At 39.7% G+C, this 17,523-nt stretch overlaps 1 protein-coding gene across 4 annotated transcripts in view; it reads left to right on the top strand.

Annotated features, from left to right (window-relative positions):
- Positions 1-17,523, top strand: part of SYNPO2 (synaptopodin 2) — a 91,637-nt gene that overhangs the window by 57,040 nt on the left and 17,074 nt on the right. For 2 of the 4 annotated variants that reach the window (XM_005510652.4, XM_065062750.1), the window contains exons 2-4: positions 2,289-2,440; positions 6,737-7,530; positions 10,879-13,061. In XM_005510652.4, coding sequence (XP_005510709.2) covers positions 2,289-2,440; positions 6,737-7,530; positions 10,879-13,061 — 3,129 coding nt within the window. Of the gene's footprint in view, positions 1-2,288; positions 2,441-6,736; positions 7,531-10,878; positions 13,062-16,134; positions 16,518-17,523 lie in introns of those variants that run through there. The other 2 variants (XM_065062749.1, XM_065062748.1) reach the window with 2 other exon arrangements.

The following is a 17,523-nucleotide window of genomic DNA, read 5'->3' as shown; positions in this document are numbered from 1 at the left end:
ACAGGTGCCTCTAGGGGAGGCTGGGGAAAAGGCTGACGGTCAGGAGAACAATTAATAGGTCCAGCATGTCCAGTGAGACCCTGCAATGGCAAAATGTTTGATGTATATGGGTCAGCCTGGAAGTATAATACTGACAGAAAATTTGCTCTAGTGTGCACAGGAACTGAAATGCAGTGAGGTATAGGAACTTACAGTAATTTCTTTCCTGCATGACCAAAGAAGGGGCTGAGATTTTATGAAGGTCCAAATACCTCACAATTGTGATCCTTCGACAATTCACAAGGCAGCAAAATGGACCGAGAGGCCCTTTCAAGAACTTTAAAAGGAAATTCAATGCCTTTGTCTATTTTCTTCGAATGCTACCAAGGAGTCTGTTTAAATATTATGAAACTTGTTGAGCCATCTAGCAAGTCACGTAGACCTATTAACATGGTACATTTGTACTTCTGCTTTTTGACATAAATCACTGACGTTAGGGAATGGGTAACAGTTTCTTTCCTGAGACTGGAGTGGTAATCTATGACAGAAGTGACCCCAAATTCTCAGACAATAAAGAAACAGGAAGTTTTCTTCTCATAATCTAAGCATCACATTATACTATTTCAGAGTTCACATGTTGCTGTAATTGCTGTTTATATGTTTTTTGAAAGAAGGTCACTCTAATTTCTCCCTAGCATCCACGTTAAATATTTACATTCAGATCTAAGATGTCTTGTAAAATTTTAATAGCATACCCTCCTATTAAAAACAAAACAAAACCCCACAAACCATCAACAAAAAACTCAGCCCAAATCCTAGCTCATATATGAAGCAAAACATTCTAAACACTGTGTAAACCATCATTTCTTCCCAAAGTACAGGGATGTTTATGCTCTTGCCTAGGGGCAGATAAACAGAGCAGCATACCACTCCATATTTGTAAATGTTAACAAGGCAAGGTAGAAACTGGCTTCTGTATGCACCAGGCTTCTGTTTCTTCACTGCTCAAAAAGCCATAATATGACATATGGGTATGTATAAATTGAAACAACAAAGATATATGGCCCCATCACAGAAAAACATGCAGTCTCACTCTTCATTCTACATATCACCGTGACTCTAAGAAACTTTTCAAAATTGCCCCCAGAAATTAATCTTAGGTAGCAGCCCCGCAGCCTAATAGTATATTGGGGCTAATTCCATGTGTCTGTGGGACAGTTGCCCCCTCAGATCTGGCGTATAGCAAAAGTAACTTTCCTAGAGTCAGTGGGGACTGACTCTGCTGCTGTGAATGTGGTAGAACTACACTACTTCAAAAATTTTCAAGAAAATGCTATGAGGTTTTATAAGGATAATGTATCAACCCACAACTGAATATTGTATAAAGCCACAGTACTCGCACAGATAGGTAGAAGACTGAGAGCAAAGAGCCCAAGGACAGCCCTTTTATGTGTATGTGTCATTCTAAAATAGACTCCTGCAAGCATCCTGGTTAATATAACATACTGTTTGCCAAATATGTACTTTAAAAATAGCAGGCAACTGTATGGCATACTTTGAGTGGTGTTAAAGCTGTCTAGGTTTTGTTATACAAAGACTATGATAAGTTATAACATGCTGCCAGTGCAAAAAGGAGTGAAACAACAAAAATCAAGCTGCATAAGATTATTGAATGAGTACTTGACTGGGAAGGCTAAATCGTAACAGGCATCTCTTAACTTCAGTAAATTGGAGCACTTACTCAGATGACTAAACATGGATTTAGGATCTCCAGTGATTCAGATGTTTCTGGTTTGGCAACTAAACCTACAGTTGGGCATCTAACAAAAAGTGTAGAATACACCAGAAGTCCGCACACCTACTGCTCTAACAGCATTTAGACACTGACATTCTGCCCAGAGGAGTCTGAAGTTATACATTCTTCTTTTAAAATCTTGGCATAGATTTCAGCTCTAGTAGCCTTTCATTTTAGGAGAAACTAATGAGATTCTTTTGCATTTCTGTTAAACTCTGATTGATTGCTGTCCTAAACTTCTATGTCTCCCTGAAAATAAAAAACTCCAGCCTGTTTGACATCTAGTTTACAACCTTAGTAAAGCAGAAGTTCTTGTATTTTTTATTATTGGCCAGAACAGTATTAACCTCGACTGGGACAGGTTATTAATTTGTGTTACTAGAAATTAGTTTATGATCAATAATACCGATCCTTTTTCTTTTGTACAGACAAAAGTGAGTTGAAGACACGGTTGTTGCTCTTTTCAAATGAAGACTAATTGTTCAATTTGGCATTTGTTTTTGACTCACTGTAGGTTCGCAGCAAGAGCAAAGCAGCTAAGGCTGGACTGTGTGAGGGAGATGAGGTGGTATCTATCAATGGCCAGCCTTGTGGAGACTTAACCTATGCTGAAGTCATTGTTCTGATGGAAAGCCTGACTGACGTCCTGCAGATGCTTATCAAGAGGTACAAGAATGCTCAGAATGCTTTGGTGCAATTCTGTTCAGTGAACCATGTGGAATATGCTGGTTTTGAATGCACTCATTTTGCAGACATATACTGTGAGCTTCTTATAGTTCTCTTATGTTTGTAACTCTGCTTATCTGTATAGAATAGGGAAGGAAGACAGAGGATTTGATCTGAAGGAATTAATGTGTATAATTTGAACAGCACAGTTCAGGCACAGAATTAAGAGTACAGTCTCCAAATGTAATGATTTTATTTTATTAAGTATTCTTAATACTTACAAGGTGCCTGCTACCATATCTGCATACCAGAGAGTCTTCAGTTCAATTATTCTTTCCACCCCTTTGAAGCAGTGAAGTGTTGTTTTTCCCCATAGATAGGGAAGTGAGGTTTACAAAAAGCAAAGACTGTATAGATGGAGAAACTGTTACACAGATATGCCTTGATGATGACATGGCAAATGGTCTTCTTGGGTGGCAAAATGTGTCAGCAGTCAGGAGGGGGAGAGGGTCTGGCAACAATGAACTCTATTTCTGGAGCTGTTATCATTTCACTAGGTGAGGTGGGGCAAGTCACAGCTCTCTGGGTCTCAACTTCTCCATTTACAAAATAGTGATAGTGAATTTCAGTTTTCCTTGAAAATGCTTTGAGCTTCTTAGAGAACCTTCACGTAAATTTGCAATGAAGCCAGCATTACTACTCACTGCACATCAGTCTATTCTAGTGACTTTCCGTAATTTTATTCAGTGTGCTATATGCAATCTTGAGTTCACAACTGCCTATAGTAAGTGCATTCTCCCCAGACTGTGAATTCAGAGAAGATGAACTCTGAATTGCCTTCAGTGTGGGTAAGAGGAGGAAGAAAAGACCTGAGACTTCCATATTCCTTGTAAGGAATTAGAGCTTCCCCTCAGCTACTGCAGTTCCCCGTGTCTGCTCTCCCACAGGCAGGAGCAGGAGGACAGAAGGGGTCAGGACTCATGACAACAGCTAACAGAGCAGCGACCCTGGAAAGTCTGAAAGGGCTCTGGTACAAAAAAGGCACTTGCCTCTGGTTACCAGGGATGTCTCAACAGCACATGAAATTCCTCTGAGCTTTCTGCAACCTGCACAAAGGAACTTTCCTGAAGTGTCTAGTATTTCAGTTACAATCTGCCTTCAAAAGAAGATGTTCTCAAGGAGTGGATATTTTGCATGGCCTGTCTGTTCATGTTGTCTCGGGCTGAGTAATGGATCAATGTGCTGAGATCAGAGGAACAGTGATAGCTGAGGATTACAGCTTACCTTCTCCATAGTGCATACTTTTGTTTCTGGTTCAGCACTGTACTATTTGAATGCTCCTCATGTGAAATCTGCATTCTTATATTTTTAACTTATAACATGACTACTAGAACTGCACTAGTAAAAATTGTATTTGTGGCTGACTGGCTGTCTGCAGTCATAGAAATAGCTCCATACACTTTGAGTCCTGCCTGTTGCTGTGCTATAACTGATATTTCAGTTGGTCTAAAGGCCACATTACATTCTAGCTGAAAGTGACAGCACATCTTTCATTCACTCCATTGCCCCTGTCTGCATGTATGATGAAGGGCAATACATATCCTGACAATCAGAACCAAACCAGAGTGCTTAGATGACATAATTCAGTGTTTCATGGAACAAAACTCTGTTATGAATTTTTAAAAACTTGCAGTTGCTCAACAGCTGGCTGGCTCTGAAAGTGACTAACATTTTCTAAAGGAACTCACTATGAGAATCTTTGAATTCCTCCTCATCAGCTCATCTTCTCCAACTCCCAGCCCCTACTGTCAATATCTTCCAGGGTAGGTGAAAATAAACTGAAACACTTCTCCTCCCCTGCCTCCTCCTTTGTGGGTACTAGTCCACTCAGCACTATGACTAGCAGGATTTTTCAGGATGTGTTTTAGCATCCTCTGAGAACAATGAGGGGCAAATCCTTCCTTTCTTGAGAAGCCATTTGTTAGCAGCCATCTCAAAAAAATGCTGAAAATAATCAAAGAATAATGCCTAATCAAAGTGGTGTTCCAATGGTGATTTTTGCATCCAAGCCTCTTTTGCTGGCAGGGAAGAATATTTCTCCTTGGGATGCTTCTGACTGTTCCTGAAATATTTGCATGAAAGATGCATTCATCGTTGGCCTAATTCTGCTCTTACTGAGCTCACTGGGAGGAAAATTTGGCTTTTAAAGTAGTTTTAAAAATGCTATTTGGCCTTCAATGTCTACAAAAAGTTTTTCCAATCCCATGTAAACCACAGTCAGTGACTGACCAGCAGCGCCCACAAAATCTTCTGTTTCCAGGATCAGAGGACAGAGATAACACTGCAAGGCAGGAACTCTCCAGATGCCATGTGAGGGAGCATCCTACTGTCCTTCCCAAGAAATGCTGAACAGATGTAGCCGGGGAACATCAAGCATGGGGACAGAAACAGGAACACTAGCCTGCCCTTTTCACATCAGTGTTAGCAGCTCTTGGGCTACCGCTGAGTTTAGAAAGAAAATTTCTAGGGGGAAGCAGGGAGTGTGCTCAGTGCGTACCAGAATGAAATGCACCACGGAGGGAGTAAAACATGATTGAGACAAACCCTGCCGTGCTGACTCCATGAGTTCTGCTTCCTTCCTGGAATCACACCAGGGGTGTCGTTTCTGCAGTGAGCTGGAAAGACCTAAAACAAAACCAATAATTTGACAAAACAGAGTCTTAAATTCCGAAAAAGAGATCAGACGCAGTATTCTGCCTCTTGACACATGGATACGCATTTATGTCTATATAGAGTAGAAGCACATCCATAAGTAGCAAGGGCCTTTTAAGGTGGAAATCTTTCTCTCTCACACATACACACAATCACTCAGCTACCAATAAAGGCTAGCATTTACTGGCCCAGCCTCCCGTCTCATATCTTACAAGGAAATGTTTACAGATTTCTGTAATTTATCTGTACTTAAGAGCAGTACAATTGATCATCCAAATAGCATAATATGATGGAATCCAGCAGCACACACAAGGAGCTCCCTAAATTAAAATCTGTCTGACCTTTATGTAGTTCCATATGTGGTTTAATGGGTGTTATACATTTTGTGCTATTTGAGGCAGACCCAGACTGCTACAAACAGTATGCTACGTGGTTAGAAATCAAGTGATATTGAAGCTTCTTCAGTGCACTGACAGATTTGTTTCTTCTGTTGCTTCTTCCAGCCTTTCTTTGTAGGGTATCCAAACTTTCAGAATACCTGGGACTCATTTTTAAGTTCAGAAATCTCTGTAATACTAGATATTAATACTTTACTGAGGGTAACCACCACTTCCTTCACTTGAAAAAGTGCTTTGCTACTTTCTAGCCGACGGAAAGCCTTAATAACATGCTGCGTTATTAATGTACAGAGAAGGTTTCTTCTTGAATCAATAGTAGTCAGTATGGCCCAGAATACTGAAAGAAGAAGCTGGATTACACTAGGAGTCCTAACACCAGTAAAACAGCCTAACTGGGCCAGGAGAATTAGTAGTTTAAAAAAGGGAGCTACACTGAGTTATATCATTCAGGAAGCCAAAGCAACCTTCGCCAGTAAGAAATGTGTATTTTTCAATAACTAGGAAATATTTCATTAATTTGCTGCCCTTTTTCACTGGATCACTGCAACTGGCCCATACTTTTCTAATTATTGCATGATCCATAAGAATAATGAACCTCATAAGAATTTTCTGAATGTGTATTTTAAGTATGCATTCCCCTCCCTCTGATCCTCACCCAGTACTTGTCTGTTCCTCAGACAGTAAACTATTTGGGACAGGAACTGTACGTGAGGATGGTGCCTAAAACAGCTGCAGTAGTAGCCACAGAGGCAAAAATTAACCACGATTCTGGTGTCATGCAAAATTAACTTTCTCATGCATGTGTGAAATATGAAGAAGGCTGTCCCAGAAGTCTCAGTAGCATTTGTCTGGAGATACTAGAACATGAATGTGTCTGTGAAAGCATGCTGATGTTAGGAATGATATAATTCAACAATGAAGAAGGATGGTAGTAGGATCACAGTTCTACCGCAACAGTGTAATTTCCCATAACTGTTAAGTTGAAGAATTTTGAAAGACACAAAGGTGCTTTAATTTAAGACCTCTACATTCTGGGAAAATTCTTCTACTTAAATGGACCTGCTAGCAGGTACCACAGTTAATATAGGGGGGGAAACACTATACAGAAATTGTTTTAGTAACTGTACTTACATTGCTGTGCTTACAGCACCTTAATTTCTTGAATTACTTGTTTGTGTATGTGCAGATCCTCCAGTGGAACAAATGAAACCTTGAGTGCTGAAAGAGAAAATGGAAAGCATGATAACATGAAAAATGAGGACTATAGGGAGAGCACTACACTGCAAAATAACACAGCAAAGGAGATACCCCATGGAGATCTATGCATCACAGAGATATACTGCGAGACTCAGCAGGGAGAAGGAGAAAGCAACACACACTTTTCTGAAATTAAACAAGAGACCACACAAAGCCACAGAATTACTCCTAAAGTGATAGGCACCTCCAAAGTGCTTGTAACAGATGAGGCTGCTTTCAGAGGGAATACAGAAGAAAAAAGGCCAAGCACTATGGTTGAGCTGCAGTTGTCCCTCTCAAATGACAGGCACAAGGGCACCAATGCTCCTGCTGTGACTCTCTTGGGGGCAGAAAAATGCAGCCCTGCAGGAAGAGGACCCAGTGCACAACAAGATGGGACTAGCCCTGTAATGGCAATTCCCCTGGGTGTGAAAGAGGGCAACATCCAGTGGTCAAGCAAAGTAGTCCAGTTTTCCAGTAGCAAAGAGGTCAAGAGGATCCAAGGTGCAGTTCCATCTCTCCCCAGGGTGGAGGTGATCCTGGACTGTTTGGACAGGGAGAAGGAAGCAGCCAGGTCTGTAGCTGAAAGGGGGTGTGTTGATTCTCAAGTGGAAGGAGGGCAGTCCGAAGCACCTCCTTCCCTTCTCTCCTTTGCAATCTCATCAGAAGGCACAGAGCAGGGAGAAGACAACCAGCACTTGGAAAGGGATCACAGACCTCTCAAGCACAGGGCGAGGCACGCAAGTAAGTATGTCCCATATAATCATTTGCACTGTCTGAGGGTATAGTTTGTAACTTTAAACATTAATTTCAGAATTTAGACTGCATTAGAAAAAAATGTTTAGGGTTTTTTTCTGCAGTTTTCCAACTTCTGCTCTCTCTTTTTCTTTTAAAAAATGTTTCTGTTCTTGCTTTATATATTTTTTTCAGAGTAATACAATGCTCCTGGTGGTGAGCCAAGAGTATACCCCTGCCTTAACTGTGCCGAATAACTCTGCTGAGTACACCTCTACTTTGAAACTAACCCATTACTTTGTCCAACTAAAAATACATCTCCCAAAAGATGTGTTCTGCTGGTCTTCTAATGTATATTCAGAGGCAATCTGTAGAATATTAACAAAAAAAGCATGTTGCTTGCACATGTTTAAGTGAATCCTGTAGATTTCTCCTTTTATAGCAAAAACTTTGTGTTGCCATTTGCATCATCTAAAATCAAAGCCATGCCACTGCTCTTAAAAGTTAATAACAAAAAAGGCTAGTAGAAAAACTTGATGTTGCCTGTAGAAGTGATTTTGACAGACACTAGCATGTGTTTAAGTGTTACATGATCCTTTCAGTTTTGTCAGTCTTCTCTAGACTGTAAAGTGAACATGCTATTTCTTCTGACTCCCATACCCAGAGGTCAGCTTCAAAATGCATCCAAGAAGTTTACGTGAAAGTAAACTTGCGACTGGATTCAACATTAATTTACTGAGTGTATATACATTCCATGCATCTCTTTATTTATTTCTTTATCTGTCTATTCATTTATTTATTTGGGACCTTTCTATTGGTTGCTTGCTCTTTCCCAACAATGTTAAGAATCCTGTCCGCGGATTTAGTAGCAGTATGTCAAAGGTGCTTGAATGTGTGCAGTGATATACTGTAGCAACAAGCTATTTCATTTGCAGTGTTGGAATTAGTCCGCTAACCCGCTGCTAATTCCTCTGTAAGCATATTTTTAGCATGATAACCATCTGTATCTTATTGGCAAGTGGATTAAGAAGTTACTTATGCCTAAGTGTCTGTATGCAATCCACATATTTTTGGCATATTAAATGAAGCATAAAAGAAAAGTGCACATGCTTTACATTTTGGCTGTGAAGTCAGAACCAACTGTGCGACTGTGCCTGTCTTAGAGAATTACTTGCAGTGCCTTTCTATTAAGGCAAAAGTATAAAGAATGAACTATATATTACATCATAAACTCTTATCTCAAGTAAGACATAGGTTCTGTCTTTTTCACATCTCGACAATATCAATTCCTTCTAATATAGTGGCTGATTGTTATCCTTAGGGAACCACTGAATTAATCTATTATAATAATAATAATAATAATAATAATAATAATCATCATCATCATCATCATATGGCAAGCATAAGAGAATAACCTGTGTGCAGCAAATAATGTGCCTGGGTTTTTTTAATTAAAAATTATAATGCATCATTTAAGTCTAAACTAGGGCAGAATATTTATTATAGGTGTTTGAACTCTTTAGCAGAAATTTTCTATGTAAATAGTAATCAGATTCTATTTACCCAAGCAGGTGGCATTTGTTCTGCCATCTTTTGAAACTACTGATTAATAATTAAGAAGAAACATGCTAGCAAAATAAAAAGTTTCAATTTTTGCTTCCCACAGAACTGTATGGGTACCTGCTGATTCTGTTTCCTAGGAAAATCACTCACTGCTGATACAAGTAGTTAATTTTAAAGTGTAGCACTTAGACATGGAGGGCAACCATTTCTGTTTGCAGAGGCACTCCAGTACTAAAGCCCATACTTTTGGAAAATGTCTTCAGTGACTACTGTAAGCATTTGGATTTTCAAAGGACTGGGCCAAGGATTTTGTGATTTGGCCCTCTCAAAATAAAATATTACAAATTGTGGGTTTGGGTGTCATGCTCCTTTCTCTTTTATATGTTCTTGTGAGAACCATTGGTCCAGCCATGCTGTCATCTGGCATGGCAAAACTCCAGTTGTCTTTAACAGGAGAAGTATCAGACTCCATCTACTGAAATGGCTAAAAGGATTATTAATAGAAAACACACCACATTGCTTTCTTTAATGAGTTCCCTTTATTTATGCTAGCAGAAGATACTAAATAATTTACTGTTCTATTCTCAAACATCAGAGGCACACTTTTTCCTTTTGAAATTAAGTGGAAGGGGAGCATTAATTTAGGCAGAAAAAACTTTAAATTCTAGATTTTTTAAAAGAAGAAACTATTGAGGGCCTCATTCATGGGATGCAGTGGTAGAATATAAGGAGGCTAAAGAAACAGGGACGGCACCTGGCCTGTGTTGCCCCATGAGGCACACGCTCCATGTCACATAACAAGGGAGAAGTCATGCAGATGTACAGTGCCTCTATCAGCTTTACAGCTGCATCTATTCCTGCTCCATGTGACTTGATGAAAACCAATAATTCATGCTTTAAGAAATACGTATTATTGATATATGCTAGCGAATACTCTTGAGAAGTTAGCTGAGCCTCCTCCATTCAGTTCTTAATTGCGTACCCATTCTTGCCACACTTTTAAAGTAAATATTCTGGAACTGTATTATCCTATACAATTTTGGATTATGTTTCAGGCAAGTGACACTTGTTAAAAGACTGAAACCTGTTTTCCTTGAGTACCATGGCCAAGCTCCCATGTCTTCCAAGGGGCTGATACTTAATGCTAAAAGTTTCTGTATATGCTTTTGTGGATGTATACTTGCTTTTAAATAGCCAATACACAGAAGCATACTCAGTTTTATCAACTACATATATTTTGTAATGCATATGAGTAAAGTAAATACATAAATGGCAGAAGCTGCTACCACCATTAGACAGAATACACTCAGTTTTACTTGGTCTCAGATGTTAAGCAGTCATGAGTCTGGCTGCCTGGGAATGTCTGCTCTAAGCCTAGGAACTGTGGTCAAACACTTCATAAGTATGAGGCATAGAAACTTAAAAAATGAGCAATTATCATCTGCCTGTTGCTGCCAAGATTCCTTTTGGGAATAAGAATTGAGAAAGCTAGAAATAAAGACCCATATAACGCTCCTGTTGAACTAAGAAAGTTCTAAAGAAAGTGATGTAGCCTTTGAACTTGTGTAGGTGTGACTCTGTGGAATGCTGGGTACGGTATTTACAACACAGTTGATGGTGTAGGAAAACCTTAGGTATAATGATGCCTCCATGCAGAAGAAAATGAATGTTTTAATATGGGGGAAGGAGACATTGGGTAAATTTCAGTATTGATAAATGCAGTATTTCTTGTTAGTCTCCTTATATTTTTGTGGGCTGCGCGTAATTAAATGTGCACATCAATTATTTCCACAGGGCTCCGGCGAAGTGAGAGTCTGTCAGAGAAGCAGGTCAAAGAAGCCAAATCTAAATGTAAAAGTATTGCATTGCTGCTGACAGCAGCCCCCAATCCCAATTCCAAGGGGGTGTTGATGTTCAAGAAGCGTCGTCAAAGGGCAAGGAAATATACTTTAGTCAGCTACGGTACCGGGGAGTTAGAACGTGACGAAGACGAGGGTGAAGAAGGTGAAGGTGAAGGTGAAGAGGGTGACAAAGAAAACACTTTTGAAGTGAGTTTGCTTGCAACAAGTGAGTCAGAAATAGATGAAGATTTCTTCTCTGACATTGACGACAGCAAGATTCTGACGTTTGACTGGGACAGTGGTCTACTTGAGGTTGAAAAGAAGACAAAAGGTGGAGACGAGATGCAGACGCTTCCAGAGAGCACAGGTAAAGGGGCCCTCATGTTTGCCAAGAGACGGCAGAGGATGGATCAGATTACAGCTGAGCAAGAGGAGCTGAAGGCACGCACAATGCATACAGAGGAACAAAGGGAAGCCACCATGTCAGAGAACTTCCAGAGAGTAAGCTCTTCAGCCTATCAAACAAAAGAAGAAGAAATATCAAGACAGCAGACCTGCATGAGCAAAAGCTACACAGACATGAGCCAGAATCATAGCAAAATTGTACAGCAAAATGGCTTTGGCTTAGCACCACACACAAACCTCTCTTTTCAGTCCTCTGAATCTCAAAAAGCAGCGTCTTTGAATAAAACAGCTAAGCCCTTCCCTTCTGGAGTTCAAAACAGAGCAGCTGCACCATTTTCACCCACAAGAAATGTCACCAGTCCTCTTTCGGATATACCAGGACCACCTCCTTACTGCTCTATTAGCCCACCACCTGAGGCTTTCTACAGACCTGTTTCAGCTCCTGTAGCCAGCAGACATGCCCCAACGGTGTGGTCACCTGCCGAGCCAACAGAACACATAGCATCCAGAGATGAAAGGATTGCAGTGCCAGCCAAAAGAACTGGGATACTGCAAGAGGCAAAGAGAAGAAGCACTTCAAAACCTATGTTCAATTTCAAAGAAACACCCAAAGTAAGTCCTAACCCTGCCCTGTTGTCCCTTGTGCACAATGCAGAGGGCAAAAAAGGTACTGGAGCTGGTTTTGAGTCAGGACCTGAAGAAGACTACCTCAGTTTGGGAGCAGAAGCTTGCAATTTCATGCAGACTCAAGCATCTAAACAAAAGGCCCCTCCACCTGTTGCTCCAAAGCCTTCACTCAAGGTCTCTCCTCCTGCTGGTACCCCAGTTTCACCAGTTTGGTCACCTCCAGCTGTGGCTTCTAACAAGGCTCCTTCCTTCCCAGCACCAGCCTCACCTCAGGCAGCATATCCTGCACCACTCAAATCTCCACAGTATCCGCATTCTCCTGTCCATCCCCCAAGTACTCTTAACCTAGCTGGTCCTTTCAAAGGGCCTCAAGCAACCCTAGCAAGTCCAAACCATACACCCAAGACACCAGTCACACCAAGTGCCGGAGGAACAAAGTCAACCTTTGAGATGCCACCAGAGATGCGTGGAAAAGGAGCACAGTTATTTGCCAGAAGGCACTCTCGAATGGAGAAGTATGTGGTAGATTCAGAGACTGTGCAGGCAAACATGGCACGAGCCTCATCTCCAACTCCATCATTACCAGCTTCTTGGAAATATTCATCTAATGTCCGGGCACCCCCACCTGTTGCCTATAATCCCATCCACTGCCCATCTTTTCCTTCTGCTGCTACCAAGCCTTCCTCTATGTCCACTGCTGCTACCAAAAATACAAAAAGAAAACCCAAGAAAGGTCTCAATGCTTTGGATATCATGAAACATAAACCCTATCAACTTGATGCATCTTTATTCACTTTTCAACCTCCTAGTCCTAAGGAAAGCCTAGCTATTAAGCAGACCTTGAAGTCGCCCACTTCAAAGCAAGTTCTACCTTTCAGACCGCCTAGTGCTGGCTCTCCTCCTAACGCCCGGGCATCTTCTGTGTACTCTGTGCCAGCCTACACTTCACAACCTTCGTTCCAGTCAAATGCCTCTACCCCTGTAAATGAATCCTATTCACCTACAGGTTACTCTGCCTTTTCTAAGCCAGAAAACACCAAATCCTCTTCGTTTATTGCTCCAAGGCCAAAATTTTCAGCAAAGAAAGCTGGCGTCACTGCACAGGTGTGGAAGCCATCAATTATTGAAGAGTAAACCTTATAGCTGAAACTTAGTGTCCATTTTGCTTGCAAGCAATTGTTTGCAGTGGTAACCTGGCGCACAAACAGTGCCAATAGTATTCCTTAGCTTAATAACGTCAGATATATCACCTGAAATCTGGGTCCAAAATACTTGAACTTTTCTAAGGAATAAAAATAGAGACAAATTTTAGCACATTTATGCATATTATCAGATGATTTATACACATAACATCCTGAAATGAATAGATACCATTGTATTAAGTAAGCAGGACACTAGGTTTTTGCTTCAGGACTACTATAATAGAAACAACAGTAAGCAATATTCCTGGTGTGTCCAACTGTTAGAGAAGATCTTTTTTTCTGCCCCCCTCCCCAACTATGTTCTAATGACGTAGGGATTTGAGGATTTGAGGACTTTTTTTTTTTTTTAAGAAGTGCCTTATTAAATGATATTAATAGTGATATGTATTACTAACATAGCATAAAATAGATATAGTATTAGACTCTGACTGATCACTAGCAGAATACAACTGGATAGACCTTTGGCCTGCACAGAACGTCACTGAATTCAGTCAGAATCTGTCCTGGCTCAAAGGTCCTTCCACTGGAATCTGATTGATCAGCCAGGGGCTTAGTTTGTAAGCTATGTGGATCAGCTGTGATCCAAAATATTGAATTGCCTCTGTGATTTCACAGAGAATGTGCTATAAGGGATGCTGGAGTATTCTGAAAACTAACTTAAAAGAGATGGAGACACAGCTGGAAAAATTGTTAAAGATTTCCCATTTTGGGGAAATTTGACATCGCAAGTGCAGACATACGTTTAGCCAAAGTTTGCCTTGACTCCACCAAGTGAGATAGAAGCCAGTAAATCAAAATTATTGAACAGTCAGAGAGGTGTGCTGCATTTTACAGCTGCAATGTAATCCAATAGTTTCTTGTGAAAGCACAGTGATTGGGAATGGAGTGATACATATATTCAAGAGTACTGATTCTTGAAACCAGAGTAGTATATGCCAGAATTAGCACTTAACAGTAAATCATAAATATGACCATGCCTTTCTATTGGTCTCTTGTACACCTTTTATAACTTTCACTTGGGGCCTTACAATGCTTATTCCCACTTTAAATCTTTTTACTCTGGTCTTATACTTTCACCTTTTACTTGTCATACTGAGGACTAAGGATTGAAATACTGCTACTGTATAAAATTCTTAAGGGTCTGTGGTCTTGAAACCTACTGTATAATATCGCAGTGAATACGGAGGCTTGCTGAACTCAAGGAGCTATATTAGAATAATCAGCATGTTTTTCAGTGAGCAGTCCTGTTAGCATCAGTGGTGCTAGGTTTGAAGCAAGGTGTTGTTTCACACAACTAAGGGTATAAAAATCCATCCCAAGCATGAAACTAAAGATTAAAGCATCACTCTGTGGTGGCAGAATCTGTTGATACATTTGTTTAAACTACCATCCAGCTAGACACAGACCAGATTATGGATTTTTTTTATCATAGGGTCTTTCAGTAGAACTATATATTGTGATGAAGACACCATTCCCCAGAAAGAACAAAATCTCCTTAGTTTGGTCTCCTGATGGTAACTCAAACTGCAGTCAAATTTGAGAAGATTTAGCTGCACATGCAGAAAGCAGACTGGAATCAAAGTCTAATCAAGCTAATAAAAATCACTCTGAATTTTGGATCACCAAAATCCTACTCTCCCTTTTAACTTTGGATTGGGATACTGATTGCATTAGAAAAAAATGACCAAGTGATCCCTCTCTCTCTTAAAATTCAGGAGAATGATGGGAAATTTTGAAGAAAATAGTTTGAAAAACTCAACAAAGAATTACACTGCATTTGTCTGGAAACAGAAAGTAGCAATATTCTAATCCTTTGGAGATCTCCCTTCTATCTGTTTTGCACTGTCAATATCTGTATTTTTTCTTCTACCATTAAACTTGTCCCTTTTCTCTCTGCCTGTTTGGTTTTTCTTTTCCTTCAGTTTGGTTGCTATATCTTTGTTTCACTTACCTGCACAGACTGACAGTACATTTTTGGGGAAATATACTTTCTATGCAAGCTGTTAATATGAAATCTCCTCCCCTCCCCTCCCCTCCCCTCTTCTCTTCTCCTCTCCCCTTTCCTTTCCTTTCCTTTCCTTTCCTTTCCTTTCCTTTCCTTTCCTTTCCTTTCCTTTCCTTTCCTTTCCTTTCCTTTCCTTTCCTTTCCTTTCCTTTCCTTTCCTTTCCTTTCCTTTCCTTTCCTTTCCTTTCCTTTCCTTTCCTTTCCTTTCCTTTCCTTTCCTTTCCTTTCCTTTCCTTTCCTTTCCTTTCCTCATTCTCCTCTAGTAAAAGTTTTATCTGAAGTTATATACACTATTTTAGAAGTCTAAGATACTAGTATCTACTTGGAATAAACATCCCCTACCAAAGATAAGGGTACTGCTGCTAGGGAGATACATAGCAATCCAATCAGCCTTTTATTTAACAGTCTCCTCCTGTGAAATACATTTGCCAATTATAATCACATTTCTGTACTTGTTCACCCTACCACGCCAAGAATATTTCCTTAATTAGGAGATTTTTAGCAGTTTTGTACTTCTACCACAAGTGTTGATGTTGATGCACGTGGCTACTAACGCAACCCAGCAGCTTACACAGCATGGCCACCAGTTCATCTCAGGCTTAGGGCAGTAACTTTGGAATTGGTCACCAGCTACTGAGTATCCTGTGTGAAATATGGGGATTACTGAAATCTAACTTCCAGCATATGTACGCCTACATGGCATACCACTTTCCAAGTAAGAAATAATAAGTGTTATTATTCTAATTATCAGCAGAGGAAACAAGAGGTAAAACTGGGTTATATTCTCACCCAAAGGAAATCAGGTCACTAGAAAGAGAAAAGTCAAGTTAATAGGAGATAGAGGAGAGCTGTGGACTGAAACGGAATTATTTCAGTTTTTTCAGCCATCTGTCTAGAACTAAATTCACCTGAAGACAGAAATGCATACTTGTCATCTTTAAAATAATTTTGCTATTTCTTTCATTTTCAGTACAACCCAGAAGTTCACTTAGGAAGTCAACTAAATCATATGTATGTTTACAGCAAAAAGCGAAAAGTCAGCTTCTGTGATAGCATTATAAAATATAGCTATTAGCCTACCTTCTCTTTACTTTGTCCAAAAGAAAAGGAAGTGCGTCTATGCTGAAAATTTGGATTTTGATCACATTTGGATTTTTTGCTGTTGTTCAAATGCAAGTATGTCACGTGGCCTATAGCAATGACAGAAGGATTTTTTAAAGCATCAATAAGAGTTAAAAGCCCCTGTGACACCAGTGCTGTTAACTCAGTTAAGATCCTTTGAAAATCCCATTCAAAGCCCAACTCTGAATTCATTGTCATACACGTACATCATTCTACATGCATAGTGCTTGGATCCAACTTGGCTTCAAGACTCTTTTTACTAATCAGGTAAGTCTGTAATTCTTATTAATATTTCAGAAGACTAGCCTACTTAAATTAACAATTTTATCCAAGATGACATCTCTTGGGAAGCAGATATTTAGAGGAAAGTTGATCTGTTCATTGTCATGGGTCCGAATTAAAAGCTAACGATGACGTCAAACATAGCTGCAATGTCAAGCAAATGAATGGTTTGTGTAGAGAGTACCATCTGAAATTTCACTTTGAAATGGCAATGAGGTTCTGTAAATGGTTTTCTGAAAGAGCTATTAGAATTATTTTAATATGACATGACAAGGCTACCAAGATGCAATTCTTATATTTACTATGTAAGCATATTTAACAGTGGATTTTGGGCCACCCCTAATAACAATGCTTCCAGTATGTTCACATTAAAAGAGGAATTGAAGTCTTATATGTTTTGTTTAGCATATTTAATTATAGCACATACCGGACGTATTATACTGCACCAGTTTGGATCTCACATTCTACACAGCCCTTTCACAGAAATGGCTACCTCAATCAAGGGTTTATACACTTTCAATTTCTGATTCAGTTATAAACCTCTTATTATAAAACCTGAATTGAAAACTTCTGTTTTGGAGATGAGTAGCTTTTAGACAAAAAGTTAGAATTTATGTTGCGAAAATAAAAGACAAAATTTAGTTCCGGAACAAAGAACTGTTTAACTTCTCCCAGCTTCTCTAAGGGAACCATTCTTACCATGTTCCTGCTCAGCAAAAGATAACATATTATGAAACAAACAGAAAGGTATTATTCAAATGTTTCTTTTTCTGCAGGAACATTTACAGAATATACGTTACTGTTTCTTACAAGTAAGCCTTATTCTTTTTCTTTCTGCTCTCTTACGGAAGAAATAATTTTGCATTGTCCTAAGACATGGGACAATATCCAGTGACAATAAGCTGCTTGTTTCCAAAAGCACCTGGTCAATGCCATGGGACTTTATAATACACTC

This window comes from Columba livia, chromosome 4 (genome assembly GCF_036013475.1).
Source record: "Columba livia isolate bColLiv1 breed racing homer chromosome 4, bColLiv1.pat.W.v2, whole genome shotgun sequence".
Taxonomy (NCBI): Eukaryota; Metazoa; Chordata; class Aves; order Columbiformes; family Columbidae; genus Columba; species Columba livia.
The sequence above is the reverse complement of the archived record's forward strand: the minus strand, read 5'-3'. Positions and strand labels throughout refer to the sequence as shown.